Here is a 16,412-nt window from a genome sequence, read left to right as displayed (position 1 = left end):
TATTCACATCTCTGAGACAGAGTTGACCTAACTCCAGTTGGCCAGAAACAGGGGTTGTCTTCTGAGGATTTTCAGTCCTCAATTAGCAATTTTTAGTATTATCTCCATTTTCTTTCCTTAAATCCCATTTCCTTCCTTTACATCATTGCAATTTATCTCAAAGGTTACACTTAGGAGGCAGTCCATTTTCTTTCAAATTTTGGTGATTCTTTTGCTCAATTATGTCTTCTTTTGCAGCATTGAGGCATGTACTTAAGCACCCAGCTACTTCAGCTTCTCATAAACAAGTTCTAAAATACAAAGTGAGCTCCCTATTCACATTGGAAATATTCCACAGGTTAAAAATTAACTATTATTCTAAAGGCTAAAATCTATACACACAAAAATAGAGATTTCCAATGTAAATTTTACTATTTTATTTGTGAAAAAACTACAAGCAGAATTCATAAATAGACATTTCTATTTAAAGCAGGAAAATGATAAAGTGGCTTCTAATAACATAGTCGTGCACATGCCAGTAACAGGAATATATTAACATCTTTTATTTGCTAGACAAAGAGCAGTGTCCAATATAAATTTCCCCCAAAACATTTAAGACCTGTGAATTTTTGACCAGTTCACAAAACCACCAACTGACACTTTAGCATGAAGAAAAAAAACAAACCTAACAGACTGTCAGCTCTAAAGACATTACAGAGCAGAAACTTCCAAAAGCGTTATACAAGCTGTCTTTCTGGGCAAATGAAAAATATAGCTCGTATAATACATTAACAAAAATTCACAAGATAAGATTGTTTTGACATACTTAACAAGCATTCTCTATTTGTCTCCAACAAACAAAGCTAAGGAAATAATGTAACCATCTTTACACAGTAAATTAAGGTTACAAGTCATACACAAGAACAGAACTGCTTGCGCATTAAAAACTGTTCAGCTCCATTGTCATACTCTAAATGTTGGCTCTTAAACCATTTTCGGTTACATACAAGCAAAGGTTATTATATATTCAGCAATTAATAAATTTTCAATAATTTAAGATACGGTAGCTTAAAAAAGTAGACTGAGAATGGTCTTGATAAGGCAGGTGAAACATCTTAGTGGAACTAAACTCACAGAAGCTTCTGCCAATGTTTTTAAATATCCAGATTGAAACTGAAAGGTTTTGATTAGAATATTGTGTGGGTGTCAAGATGTCTTTTTTTTTTTAACTGCATGACTCAAGCAAAGTCAGGTAAGCTCTGTGCGCGTGCACACGCACGAGTGTAAAAGATTGCGTGGTATTAAAACAAATGGAAACTTGCAAGCATAACACTGTGCTTTTTGTTTAACCTGCTTTCTGTGCCACTGAATACCAAGTATTTCTGGTCCTCTTTTAATATATATCTTTATAATCTACACTAGTGTTTTTACGCGCTGCCTACTAATTGTAGGGCAAACTGCAGACACAGGAAGTTACAGGAATTCCATTTCCAGAATACATGCCTGAGGGATGTCATCAATTTCCAAAATTAAAAGTCTATAAAGTACCTACTACCTCACTACCCAACAGAATACACCACAGCAACTAAAGGGCTGGCCCTATAACATCTGATTGCTTAGATTACTATCACTGTTAGCTGTGGTTTCTATGAAGATGGTAATTTCATGCCACTTGTTCTAAAGCAATCCTCCCCTTCCTTCACCCCTCCCCATTCTTTAATTTATCACGGAGGCAAAACTGAAAAACCAAAACATTGGCATGAATGAATTAGCAGCCTATGAGTAGCTGGTTAATCAGCTTTTTCCACTAATCTATGGGGTCCAATCACTTTACATGAAACTAGTTTTTGAAAAAGTACACAGTGTGTCTGAACAAAGTGCATACCAACACTTATTGGTTCAAAAAGCAGTGCAACCTACAGGAGTTTGGTGGCATTTAAGTTTTTTTTTAAAAAGTTAAAAACAGCAATTCCTTAAACCTCTGGAAAATAAATATGGCTGACTAATTTACCCTCCCTGAGACCCTTAATAAAAGGAATATTAAAACTTTAGAAGGAATGTCTTTGCAATATCCCACTAATATTAAAATGTGGATTGAAAATTCATAGTCAAATCACTATGTATTATATATTCTGATGCCTACAGAAAGCATCTGATTTCCTTTGGTTCATTAATAAATACCTTAAAAATGTATTTAAAAAGATAAGCATAGCTTGCATCCCAGACACAAGCATTATTTTAAAAACGGGGGAACATTGTCCATGCATTTGAGAATAGGACCACAGCAACAAATGGCACTGCTTTATAATCTATACCTTTGAGAAAAGAATTCAAAATTATGGTACATTAGTGACTACAGAATAGTTTTAATGTAAATGTGAAAGGAACCTTTCCTGTTGGCTACTCAATTCAAGCTGTTAATTTTTTTATTTGTTGCCTCCACAGACAGAAATTACTTCTATTATTAAGCAAACCAGGTTTTTAACACCAAAATGTGGTGCTTCATTACAAATTAGGCTGCCCTCCCGTGAGTCCCTAAACGTCAAATAGAGGTAACCTCAAATTCTCATGCTTGAAATGTCTCTGAAGTACTACAAACTCTGTATCTAAATGTAAAAGTCAAATAGAAGAGAGACCCCACATCCAAACAAGAGCAAAACAAAAATTTAAAAAATTATTTTAATAAGGAAAGGTGGAATTGTATTAGTGGTCTTCGATTATCATTATTATTATTTTTTTGCAAGACAGGAAAAAGAGTGAAGAGAATGAAATAGAACAGTTTATTCAAGCTATCTTTACGTCCAGGAAGAAAAAAGATTACATGCTGCTCGCAGTAAGTACGAGCTTTCCCTGCAACTCTGGCTGCAGGCGCGCAAGCCGTTCACCACTGGAGTTCCTACCACAGCAGGAGATTGAGAAACGTCTCCAAACACTGAAAAGCTCCATGTCAGGACTAGATGTGTGGTTGATAACCTTTGTTCAGTAAAACAAATCATAGTAGGTTCTGAGAAGGAAAAACAAAGAATGCTCACAACTGAATCGGTAGAGTGAAGGTTTATGAGACGAAGGGACATGAAGCAAACAAATTTTAATTACAGAAACCACCACTGCAATGTCATGTAGAAACAAGGGACAGCTTCCTGCATGGACCAAAAATATAGTTTATAGACTGTTTCAATCCTAAAACTAAAACAATTTCTAGATTTACCTCAGACATGAGTAGAGGTCTGGAAAATGGAGGATGGAATTCGAGTTACAGAATACCATATTTTCATGAGTGCTTATGTAAGAACAGCAAATGATAACATGTAACCATAATTTACACGAATACTTGGCATTCTGGAGCTAGTTTAGTTACTTCTGAATGATCAAAGCCCTCCCCAACTAAACCACTTGTGATTTGTCAGTTATTCCATTGCAAATGCAGGCTATCTGGAGCAGTCTTTAAATTTGAGATCACATTGTTTAAAAAATATATATTTTTATGTCGTCCAGTATTCTTTAGACAGATGAGAGAGTCAAGTTCCCACATGGATTGGAACATACTTCATGTAAGACTGATTTTAGTTAAATTTCAGCACTTTCATAGAAGGGACTGTCCCAGATCTGTAACTGTTCAATGTTGTATTCACTTCACAGTGTATCAAGCACCAGCGTTGCCATGGATTGGTTTCAAATAACCCTTTATATATAATTTTATATTTATATATATATAGTTATATCAAAACTGATAGTACATAGTATAACTGGAAGAAAGAACTAAACTTAAAAGGATATGCTGAAAGGATGGAGTTTGTGAACACAATAAATAAAAGTTCCCTCCCCCTCCCAACCCTCCCCCCGCAACAAAACAAAAACAAAAAACCAGTTGTAATGTACATGGAAAATTGTGCACAGCAGATTTTTTTTTTTTTTTTTTATAAAAAGTAGATTCAGGAGCACATCCAATTATAAATGATTGTTAGGAAAATCATATAAAACAATGGAATACATAAAAGTGTCAAGAGTAATCGTCAGGGTGCGAAATTCCTTGGTGGCCAGATGCCCATGGCAAGCAGAAATTATCCTGGCAGCATCACTAAGAGGTCGATGTCCACAGAAGATTCTCCAGGGATGCAAGCAGCATGGGCAGGTGGAGGATTTGAATTTCATACCCTGATTCATAGTTTTCACAATTCCATGTGCAATTTCAGAAAGATTCATCATTGACTGCTGACATGTCGCCCTTTGGCGTGGAGGAACGGGAGGAGCCCTTGTCTGTGCTCTCGGACCCCGAGCTGCTCTGGTTCTGCTGTTCTGACCCTGCACTGGAGGTCACTGTGGATGAGGATGTCGATGAGGAGCGAGTCTTTTCCTTAAAGTCTGTGATAATGACGGTGACGTTGCCCACAGTTACTGCCAACTGCTGTGCAGTGCTCCTGTCCACGTTTTTCAGCCGGGGCCTAGAAGGAACACCACAGGGGAAGAGCCAATTAAATAAGTTACGGATCAAAAACAGCTTCTGGCAGAATGTCATCAATACACACAAGACTTCACGACACTGTGGCAATGAATCTGAACTGCCTACCGCACATGCCAAAGCCGACTACAAAGTGTGCTGCTCAGCTTTAGCAATAATCAATCCAACAAGCACAGAGAGCAAAGTTTGAGACCACTGTAAAATTACTAGCCTACAAACCCAAGGCACAAAACCACCCCAGGTTCATGATTACGATTAAGTAAATCAGAGCGGTAATTTAGTATGTCATTCTAGCTTCCAAGTACCTTGAGGTGTGATTTGTTTCGCTGGTCTTTGTTGTAGCATTTGCAGACTGTATGCTGTTTGCTTCACTAGGAGGATCTTTCAGAATGTCAGACTTTGGTCTAAATGAGGGAGATACAAAACAAACAAACAAAAAACAGGCATTTAGAAGATATCTTGAATTCACTTGCAAAGTAATATCCTGTACTTTGTTAACCAGAAACTTACTTGGTTTTCTTGTTGGTATTTTTCTTGGTAACACTAGGACTAATTTCCTTGTCTTTCTCAGGTTTCTCTTTGTCCTGCTTTTCAACTTTCTCCTTCTTCTCCTTTTTAGGAGGTGGTGGGGTGGCATACTGCTGTGCCACTTGCTGTGCCACCAGCTGAGAATTGATCCGAGGTTTTCTAAAATGTTCAAAAAATATATATCACTATTTCCTTTATAATTTTTTTTTAACATTTTTATCTGGTCTCACAATTCCTTGGGTATTTTATTACTGATATCTGCCAATTCAAAACTAAATTATATGGTACGTGTTATTTCTGCATGATTTTGTATGGATTATTTAGTATGGATACTAAACTTTTCCTTTTTCAAAGGAAATGATACATTCACAAGTGATAACACTAACATACACATCCCTGTGCAGTAAAATAGTCTTTGAGCCAATAAAACATGACAGTGTTTCCAAGAGTGCTGAGAACACTACTTCTTTCAAGCCGTCAAGATTATACTGACTGACAGCTTTCAAATACTCCTGCTGCAGTGGGTTAATCTCATTTTATTAAATGGACACGAGTAATCCCTTGAAAAGAGAATGAAATTAGAAGTGTGACATTCACTCCTCAATCTAATTATTCCAACTTGTTCTGCTCCCCTGCAGCTCTGTGATTGGCACAGACAACATATATAGAGCAATAAAGGTAACTATAGCTCATACTAGCTCCCAAGGGAGTGAAGACTGAAAGTCACTGTAAAAAAAATCTTACACAAGTGACACATTCATTGTGCCATAAACCATTATGTCTGTGCCAATCTCCAACTGACACTGGCTCTTAGCACTATTGTTCACAAATTCTAAGAGATGCCAAACACTTTCACAATGCATGACCATTCACAGCCCTAAATAAGAAAGGGAGACAGGAATGCCTATGCTTTATTTCTACATAATATTAATTCTCCAAGACATTCCCATCTAGATAGACACAATATAATAAACTTTCCAAGTTTAAGATGGAAAACAAATATAGAAATGGTTCATTAACAAAGTAAAACAACTGGCTGCCACAATGTAACAGTCTCCTTCAGATCCGATAGCTCCCTCTCCAATTCCCCAGGAGAAAAATAACTGGACAAACCAAGTCTGACTCATCAATGGGAGAGTCAGTGGTGGAGGATTAGAAAACAAAAACCTAAAAACAAAACCTAAAACAAAGCTGCTGCATTCTTACCTAACGCTGCTATTCTTTTTTGTTTGTTTTGAGGTGGAGTCTCACTCTGTTGCCCAGACTGGAGTGCAGTGGCACAATCTTGGCTCACTAAAACCTCCACTTTCCAGGTTTGAGCGATTCTCCTGACTCAGCCTCCTGAGTAGCTTGGTTGGATTACACGTGCCTGCCACTATGCCTGGCTAATTTTTGTATTTTTACTATAAAGACGGGGTTTCACCAAACTGTTGGCCAGGCTGGTCTCGAACTCCTGATCCACCCAACTCGGCCTCCCAAAGTGCTGGGGTAATACAGGTGTGAACCACCGCGCCTGGCCAATTTTGCTATTCTTTACCAGGAAACAAAATGAGAGCCACTAGGTACATGACATGCTGGCTCCCTAAGCCAAGTGTGGTTACTGGAGCACCTCTTGGGCAGTGGCTATGATATAGGTGACAGGGGCCACAGGACAGGTGGGGACAGATGCTTATGCTATGACAGTATCACAGTTAATCTGAGCATTGAAGGAACTGGTTATATTCTGAGTGTTTCAGTACTGGTCATGACTTTGCAAGAAAACACTGTGAAAAAGGAGCAAGCTCAGAGCAAGCTTACCACTGGTCTCTAGCAACACAAGTTTTGGTCATGGGATGGCATACCACGAAACCTTGTATTACCTGAGCCTGGATCACAAGTGACAAGGGATTCAAACACATGTGAAAGCGCCCTGGAGAAGGGGCATGTACTTACTCTAAGCCCCTCTCTTCCAAGAAACACACAGGACCCCCTAGGTGAAAGGGACTTTCCCTTTTTCACAGATTCTAACAGCAGCAGTAGTCATTCTAACACATTTTACTCCTTTTAAAGAGGAAGCATGATTGTGTTAATACTTAAAAAAATAATGACCACTACAAGACATTGCACATGCACTCACTGGGGACACAGATCAGCTGTCTACAGGGATTACCAGACAGTTTAAATTGGTGCTAAAATAAACTACCATACATTAACCAATATTCAGGTGTTAAAATGAAATAATGTAGCCAGAGTTAATAATGTGAATAAACCGTTCAAACTATGAGAAACTACACCCTGATGAAGAGTTTCAATTAAGCCAACATGGGTACTTTACGCCAGAGAAATCCGATCCAAGAACAAGAGAGGACACCTGAACACCAATTTAAGACTATCCTAAACACGAGAAGCAAAGGTAAGCCAGGTGCTTGGTCCCAGAGAAATCTCAGCCTAATCACCAGGCCCACCGAATCTGAGACGGAGGAGCCTGCCTTACTCCGGGACAACCCATAAAAGTTGTCACTTACCACATTACACTGTAACTGTCAATCAACTGTGCACTACTCCATAGCAAAGACCACATTTAATCATCTTTGTCATCATGGCATTAGGCAGTGCTAGGTACTCAATAAAATTATCTACTGGATGAATAAATGAACACCGCAGAGAAAGACAAAGTAAGATGCAAACTGAGAAGAGGGCCCAAGCTTTGGAGATTGAGGTCACTGGTGACTTTTAGGAGAGCAGGCTATGTGGGATCAGGGCAGCAAGAATTAAGAGTCTGAAGGTTGTCAGAGGAAGAGGACAGGAGCTCTTCCTCACCTCAGATCTGTGATGCTGAAGTAAGGGATTGCTCTGCTCATTACCCAAGCAAACTGAGGAGGATTTCTGTAGGAAACAGTGTCATGGATGCTGCTGTACAATCAAAGAGGGAGAACGATGGAGGGCACGCAAGACAGAGGGGTTAAATCATCGGTCAAAGGGAGAGAAAGAACACAAATGAAAGGCCTAGGGAAAGGAATAGGGACACTTTCTACTGAGACATGAGAGGGATGCTAGGTAAAGATAAAGTGACATTTTTACTAGAAAAGATGACAATCTGAGGAAGTTCTCTCAGTTGGTCTCTCCCTTTCCAGGGAGGCACGCAACACGGCAGAGGTAGTGTAGGGGTCGTGAGCAGAATTTGGAAATGAGAAATCAGAAAAGAGATTAAATGAACCATGGAGATCAAAAGCAGTGCCTGGTTTGGTGAGTAGCAGGCACTAACAGTATAGGAGAAAAGAGAGCAGGTGATGAACGAGAGAGAAAAGGAAATTTACTTGCATCTCACAAATTACTCTTAATAGCATGAATATAGTATGCCTAAAAGAAGCAGGTCTCCACTACCCAGAGATCATGCTTATCCAAAATGGCTTATTCCCTAAAACATGGCCCATCTGCCAGAAATATTTATTGGCACGCTGTAGACAACAGGTAAGGTGCCCTCTGAATGGTTCTGCCACTGATATCATTCAACAGTTCAGCAAATGCACACTGAGAATTCTTCAGTGCACGCAACACAATCTGGTATCTACAGGATAAAGTCTGTATGTACAAAAAGTAAATTTCACCCGTAAGTCCTCTTAAAATGCAACATATAAGCACAACTGGGTGAAAGTCTCACTCGTTCCTAATAAAATGTTTGACTAGTATAGTGAAGTGTTTCTCCCTCTGTTGGTCAACAAACCAAAATTTCACAAATGAAAAGGACGCAAGACTATTTGGGATCTAGTTATTACCAAGAAAAATGGGGCATCTGCTAAACCACCTGTGTTGTTTGAAAAGTACTGCTGTGTTCCGAAATGTCCTGTATGTGTCCTTAAGTGACAACCTAACTCTTAAACCATCACTTGCCGCCCCCCTTCCCCACCCAAATCCCTCAACAACAGGTAAGCATTTATCATCTTAACTAGTGTAACTGCTTTTTCAAACTAGTTCTCCCAACAAATGCCACAGTACTCCTAGAGTTGGGGAGCAGGGGATGAGGTAGGGAAATTCACCTTTTGGAAGGCGAAGGAAAAGAAAAATACAAGGGCCACCAGGCTGAGCCCTCCCATATAAAGATGCTACGTTGTCAGAGATGTTCTGGCGGCTCTTGCAATCTGTCCCCTTCCCCACTTCTAGACTAATACTCTCTTCGCTGCATGGCAAGTGGAAGAATGAAAAAGTCCAATTTTCCATTGAGAGCTATGCACACTCCCACACTCCACTCCTGGGATGCTGTGCCAGGCTCTCCAGGTTAAACATTACAAATGTACCTAACATGGGAGAGAGGCAGAACCTTTTCAAAGCTATCACAGGACAGGCACATCAAGAAGTCAGAGTCAGCACAACATGCCCTCAAGGAGGAATTGTCATCTCCATTTTACAAATTAGGAAGACTGAGGAGCAGAAAGAGTAAGAAATTCATCCAAGGTTCAGCTCCATCTGGACTCTTCATGGACTCCTCTTATCTTCAGGTATCCTCGAACACTCTACAATTATGCCTTTGAAGAGCGCAGCCTGGCGTGCGTGTGTCAGGGGTGGCAATGTGAGATGAAAAGGGTGATGAGGGTACTAGGGACTGAAAAACTCAGGTCCAAGTTACCGTTTAGCTAGACTCCTCCCTGAGAACAGCACTGCCACCTTAGCCTCACCATGCCTTACTCTGGCAAGAAGGGGACTACTTGGTTGTCCTTAAGAAAAAAGAAGGGGGCAGGGGAATAGGCAAGACTGTTTTCCTTGCTCTCCACTGCCTTTAGAACATTCTCTGTAAGGAATGAACCCATATTATGATACTTAACACTGCTGATCGGTGAGAAACAGTGACTTCCCACAAATTCACATTGCTTAATGAAGTCTTCTAAGTGTCATACAACACACTGTAAATAGCACTCATTTAATGGGCAAAACTTTCAACATGTTGTGGCAAGTCACTTCTTCAATACGAAGCTGACACCTTAGTCTCCGAGATTATTCAAGTTTCCCCAACGAACCTTAAACAAGCAGGTAAACACCTTCACAATACAGCAGTAAATGTTAGATCAGAGCCCATGGCCTACAGCTTTTGGTGTCTAAGTCTCAAATTAAAACCAATCAATCACCACCACCAGCACTACCAATCTCCAAAACAAAACAAAACAAAAATGACCAGAGATTCAAGATAGTAAACAGTTTCCCTCATAAATTTAGCAAACAAGCTTTCTGTGTCTTCTTCACGACTGTATTTTCTTATGAAAAGGGTGTCTTCTTGAAACATTTTACAGGTTTATTGTTGCCATTTTAGTAGCTTATAAATGAAAATGTGCTATGAAACTACAATAATAGACATCATCAGGAAAATATTTATTTGCATTTAAGCAGCTAACATTTCAGAAGAGTCCATCCTATAAAAAGTGAAGCAGATCTTTATTTGGGGCATCCTTAGTGTCTGGAAAGGAAAAACTTCAGAGTGTTCAAATGTACACAACCACAAATGAGAACAGAAAACAAGACACCTTTTCTGGATTGCTTTGGTATGTGTACTGATACCACTTTCAGGGAGCACAGGTAAAACAGTTATTTTTTAAAGAGGCATTTCCCCTGTGTACTACTCTTTTCCTTTTCCTCTTGTGCAACGTGAGATCTTACTGCTCATTTCTCACATACTTCTCTGGATCTCAGCTACCACAACAAGCAAGGAGACGCCAAAGCCATCTTGTGATTCAGGCAATAAAGAGCAAGAAGAGTCTCCAATAAATTGCATCCTTTCCTTGATTATGTGTCCAGCCTTTCATAAACTACCAACCATGTGTCCATTTTGCTCACTTTCCGAATTCCACCTGGCATTTTACTTCTCAATTAAAATACCCATGGGTTGTGGAATTAAGACAATAAACCCATCCATCTCAAACAAAAGGTACTTTACAATTAACAGAGTTCCTTACAACCTACAAAATGCCTTCATCAAATCAGCTTACATCGAGCCCTTGAGTTCTTTGTATGCTGCTTTTATGTTCCCCCTAACCCTTCCTTGCTTTGGCAATCTATTAGTCTAAGAATTAGCAGCTTCAAGAATTTAACAGCTCTGGGCAAGTCTCTCCACTGAATGCACTCTTTATCAGGATTCTTTATGATAGATCACATTATGATACTGTAATTAGCCTTCTCACATGACCTGTTTTCCTGTCCCTACATCCAGAAGGTCATATATATGTACACTGTATAGACACACACACATGTGGATTGGGTTGGCTAGGACAGATTTTACCCCATCCAATAATGACTGAATTTTTGTATTACTGATGTCCCAAAATGCATATATCCCACCTTGGAACCTACCAAAGTATACAACTCAGCTGTTATTCTGTAACACCTGCAGACTAAAACATTCTGAAAACAAAATAGGAATGGTAGTAGAATCCAACTGCAGGAAACTAGGTGGGTCCCATGTGTGAAAATGCTTTATAAACTGCATACAAGTTTTTTTTCTTCTTTGCAAAAGTACCTTGTTAAAGCCATACTGAGGCTAAATCTTTGTCTGGACTTGTCTAAGATAAAGTATTCCAAGTTTTAAATAACCAAATTGCAAATATGTTTGTGGAATACAATCCATGTTTAAGTTGGGCAACATATACATTTACTTCTAAGGAAAGCAGTGTTAAAGTGTGAAAGCATCGGAGTTGTTTTATCCCAATAGCACTGTCCAGGAAACACTACTGGTCTCTGGCTTTGATGATTAATACAATTTGTTTTCTGTTCACTTAACCCATATACTCTGTTCCATTGTATTTTTTATATACCAAGGAACCTATATGACCTCATGACTTGACTGAAGCCAACCATCATTATAATATGGATAATTAAAAACTCAACTGTCACTTTACCAAGATCATATATTGCAGGAGATTATTAATTTCCCTCTGCTTCCCAAACAGTATTTTTTTTTGCAGTTCTTTTGTCTCTTAAATAGTACTTTCCTCTTTCATGTAAACACTTTTCTTCCATTTCTCAAATCCTTTGGCCCATCTACAAGGAGCTACTAAGTGACCTGAAGGGGGTCCTAGTCCCATTCTAGCTTACTCTTTCCCACATACATCCTCGACTCAAGAGAATCACTCTGCTCTGTATTAGAAAATTAAAAATTTCCCTCAAATTTAATCCTATCAAAATTTCACAACTCAAGTCATCCCCTTTCTTCCTGATCTTTCCTTCCGCATCTTCACAGGTAAAAGGGAAACCGAGTACTATAAAGGAAGAGTATAGACTTTGGAGTTAAGACAGCCTCTGGACTTTATCCAGACCTGCTACTGAGCTTAGGTAAATTACCTGAAATGAGAACAAGACCACACCTACTTTCTTCATAGGGCTGAGGTCAGGATGAAATAAGGATGAAATTAGGTACCATTCACTTAGCTCTTGTAACAGGACATGTAGACAGATAATCCACAAGATAACTCCCTGTAAAAATAATACATACATTCCAAAACACTACTTTTCCAGTCGTAGATGTGTCTGCCACCCTTCTTCAGATACTGGAAGGCAAGTGGAAAGATTTACAAGTGAAAGAAGCTGGTAAGTCTGCCCTGGAAAATGGTTCTAGAGACATAAATCCTTCGCATATGTTAGCATCCTAAAGTTAATTATGCTGTCTAACAGCAACAGCAGCACTAAGGAGCCTCACCAACATAGCTGCCAGTTTTTCTGCATATTTCAGAGAGAATTCTGGTTTTGCAGAAATCCCTTTTAAAAGAGGATGCCTTTAGGGAAGGCCACTGAACTTCAATTGTACAATATCCACACATGGTGTTACACAAAGTCTCACCAGAAACAGCTTGGTTAGAAACAACTGGCTCCAACACGACTAACAAGTATCTTTACCGTAATAAACAGCAGATTCTGAAATGTTCTCCTTCACCTTAAATTTTCATTTTGGATATTAAAATGTCTCTTATGCCCTGAAAACAGACTTTCATCTGAGCACCAACAGGTGAAAATACCATAACTTTTCTGCAACTCAGGAACATATATTCAATAAATAAAAAGAGCTAAAAGTGGTTCTGATTTTTGGAAACAAAAAGACGTATTTTATAAATCAATCTGGCAGCAACACACAGTTATCTCAGCCCAGTGGGCCTCAAAGTGTTGATCCAGACTCTTGGGTGTCCACAAGATCCTTTCAGGAAGATCTAAGAGACAAAACTATTTTCATAATAATTTTAAACCATTACTTGCCTTTTCACTTTCTTTTCTTCAAGAGTTTACAATGGAGCTTTCCAAAGCAATGACATCTGCCGTCACTGGTCTGAGAGTTTGTATATTTTCATGTTATAAACATTTCTTAGTTTTAATTTCTGATATGGGAAGTATCTATACATATAACTAAGATGAACAAAAGCTCCTTGGGGTCATTAATACTCTTAAGAAACGTAAGAGATCTTCTGACCAAAACGCTTGCGAACGGCCACCGCAGCACCATGCCAAATATTGGACTGCGCAACTCTACCGCACCGTGGGTAAAGAAAGAGACAGTCTTGAGAAGGCAACTTCTCAGGCTTAAATTTTTTCCTCAAAAAAAAAAAAAAAAAAAAAGGGAAAAGCAGCATTGACTCCAATTGCTGGAAACATTTTGAAAATAAAGAAAAATCTTAAACTTATTTAACACTAGAACAACTTTCTAAAAGTGGGCTTCAAGTATTTAAGCCATAGACTATAAAGCTGGCTTCCTTCCATTTCCTCTCTCCTGTGGTGCCTATAACAGAATTTTATTTGTGGTTATTCAAATATTTTAAGTAAATGTCCCATAATAAATAGTCCCTTTAGCTCTCCCTCAGCCCTTCTCCAAAGAACATGCCCACTAACAAAGAATGTGTTAGTTCAATGTATCATGTAAAGAAAAGCATTTCCTAAATCATTTTGAAAATGGACTTTTGTTGGAAAATGGCTACATTTCTTTTTGATACCTCCATTCCATATTTTCAACATAAACTTTCTTCTATAGTAAAAGATTTTTTTTGCTTGCTGATCATCTGGTTTAGTAGTGTTGCAGGATCACTGTTCCATCTGAGGCAGTGTGAGCACCACAGCAGCTGCTGGTACTACAACTACAGGCAAGGTAGAGGCAACCTTCTCCTCACCTGACTCCCTGGAAGGAGCAAAAGCCTACGTGGACATCCAACCCTACTCTCTGTGTCAGAGATGTAACATTTCTTGTGCCATCTCCTCTCGCATCTCAACTCTATCTTCGGCATTCTGGCTTATGCCACCTCCTCTCCGTCTCAGTTTCACCTTTAGCATTTTGACTTATGTTTTTAAACTCATGCAACAGACTTCTCCCAGTGCCTAGTAAATGCAGAGGCACCGTGCTGTGCATTCTGGATGTGTGTGGATACACGCTCATTTTCCAACTGGCCAACTGAGATATAACACAAGAGATTCCAACAGCCCAGACCTCTGGTGAGGACCTTTGTCTTACATGGGGTCTCCCCTGTCACACAAGCTGGGACACAGTCCTTTAGAGGAAGAGATATCTAGACTTCCCCCTTTTTGCTTTCATATTATCTTGGAACCCTAAGTCTGTGACTTTGGATAAGTTAGATAATCTCTCCAAACTTCAATTTCTTTGTTGACAAAAAGATTACAGTAAGTGATCTATAAGGTTCCTTTACCTCAGACACTTGTATTGAGTATTTAATAAAGACAACTAAATAAAGTATTTGTTCTTGAGGTGCAGGCAAGTTTGCAGTTTATGTTCTTAGCAACTCATGCAAGTTAGAAATAAACATCATGCTTTTACAAACCTTCTACAAACTACATACTGTTGGTTTAGTGACTTAGACATGACTGTGCCTTCTCCCCCACCAAAAAGGATACACAAAAGTACCTTCTAAACCATGTCTATGATGAAGATGACTCCCAGAAACTAAGAATCTCTAAGCAAACGCCATTTTCAGATGCAAATAAATGTGACAAATCAAGTCTTTCTCCAAGAAACATTACACTAAAGCAATCCAATCTGCTCTGCAAATTACTTCAAAGCTGTCAAAGATCCTATTTAAAATGCATTTAATGATTCTGAAATTACAGTTCATGTCACAAACATGGGTACTTGCAAAACACAAAAGAATCAGTAACTTACCAAAGAAAGAAGCTATTAGATAAGCCATAGTCTAACAAGTATTTAACTAGTTGCCCTCCTCAGGTGTTAGTTTCCTCACCTATCAAATTAAGACTCCAACTAACCTAAGGTAAATTTTAAGGTTTCCCTCAAATCTAACCTTTAAAACAAAACAAAAACTTAAATAATACAAAATAACAGCCCTGACAAATTCATTCATGGTCAAGAGATCTATTATAATTACTGGTTATTAAAACTTTACTGGTTTTAATACTTTACAATTTTATTACCGGTTATTAAAAATTACATTACTGGTTATTAAAAACTTTCTTGAAGCCCATTATCACTTCAGAAGATTCTCAACACTTCACTAACTACAGTGTTCACAATCTGAGCATTATTCATTATTTTGGGCCCCATAATTCTTTGTTGTGGGGGCTGTGCTATGCATTGGCGAATGTTTAGCAGCCCACTAGATGCCAACAGTACCACTCTCTCTCAAGTTATGACACCCAAATTTGCTTCTAGACATTGCCAAATGTTCCCCAGAAGAAAACAAATCACTCCCAGGTGAGCATCACTGGTCTACTGTCTAACCTTAACTACAGGAATACAATATAAGGGAGTAGAAACTTTTGCAAATATGGGAGGGCAATCTAGAACAAAGAGAACTTCTCTTGTGCAGTTTTATCAAAAGATGCCTGCAACAAGACATCTGCAATGTGTTCACTGTTCTGATTGGTAGGGGCTATAAAAGGGTAGGACATAGGGAGAGGAATCCCAAGAACACTGAGTATACTGATACTATATTATCTCTGTATTCAGACGTGTGATCACTCTTCTCCCGCCAGATGGAAAGACAATTTGATGGTCTCTATACAATTACAACTCTGACAATACCATCTATACCTCAAACATTTCTGGTAATCATGGTCTTTATTTCCATTTAGGGAAGGAAATGGCTTTTGAGTAAGGGAAGAAAAGTTTTAGGGTATCTTTATTTACTTGGTCAAATGGCTGAAAAATCAGGTATGAATGAAGGTGAAGATACTCTAAAATTACCAGTATCTATTACTAGAAACACTAGCACCGAGCTTGATAATTCCTTCAACTCCATAAAAATGGTTTTGTTTTTCTGGGGGCTGGGAGGGCACAGAGTGGCACAGGTAGATGAGAATTCATATGTCAATTTAAATAGTGATCTTTGAACTTAAAACGTTGGTCATTTTTTTTACATATGGATGAAATATTTATCAGAATAACCAGAAAACATTTGCATAAGAGTAGAAACTTGAATAAAGAGGAGAAACTTCAAGGCTATCAACAGTCATGTACTACATCCTAACACACCCAAGC

General features: G+C 38.7%; 1 protein-coding gene across 1 annotated transcript in view; it reads right to left on the bottom strand.

The window, feature by feature from the left end:
- Positions 1 to 401: 401 nt before the first annotated feature.
- RYBP (RING1 and YY1 binding protein) overlaps positions 402 to 16,412 on the bottom strand; it is a 69,648-nt gene continuing 53,637 nt past the window's right edge. Inside the window, exons 3-5 of the mRNA XM_023199981.2 lie at positions 4,949 to 5,125; positions 4,744 to 4,842; positions 402 to 4,421 (exon numbers count right to left, since the gene is read on the bottom strand). Of these exons, the coding sequence (XP_023055749.1) occupies positions 4,169 to 4,421; positions 4,744 to 4,842; positions 4,949 to 5,125 (529 nt within the window). The 3' untranslated portion in view covers positions 402 to 4,168. The remainder of the gene's footprint in view (positions 4,422 to 4,743; positions 4,843 to 4,948; positions 5,126 to 16,412) is intronic.

This window comes from Piliocolobus tephrosceles, chromosome 2 (genome assembly GCF_002776525.5).
Source record: "Piliocolobus tephrosceles isolate RC106 chromosome 2, ASM277652v3, whole genome shotgun sequence".
Taxonomy (NCBI): Eukaryota; Metazoa; Chordata; class Mammalia; order Primates; family Cercopithecidae; genus Piliocolobus; species Piliocolobus tephrosceles.
Note: the sequence above shows the minus strand (reverse complement) of the source record. Positions and strands in the feature narration are given on the sequence as shown.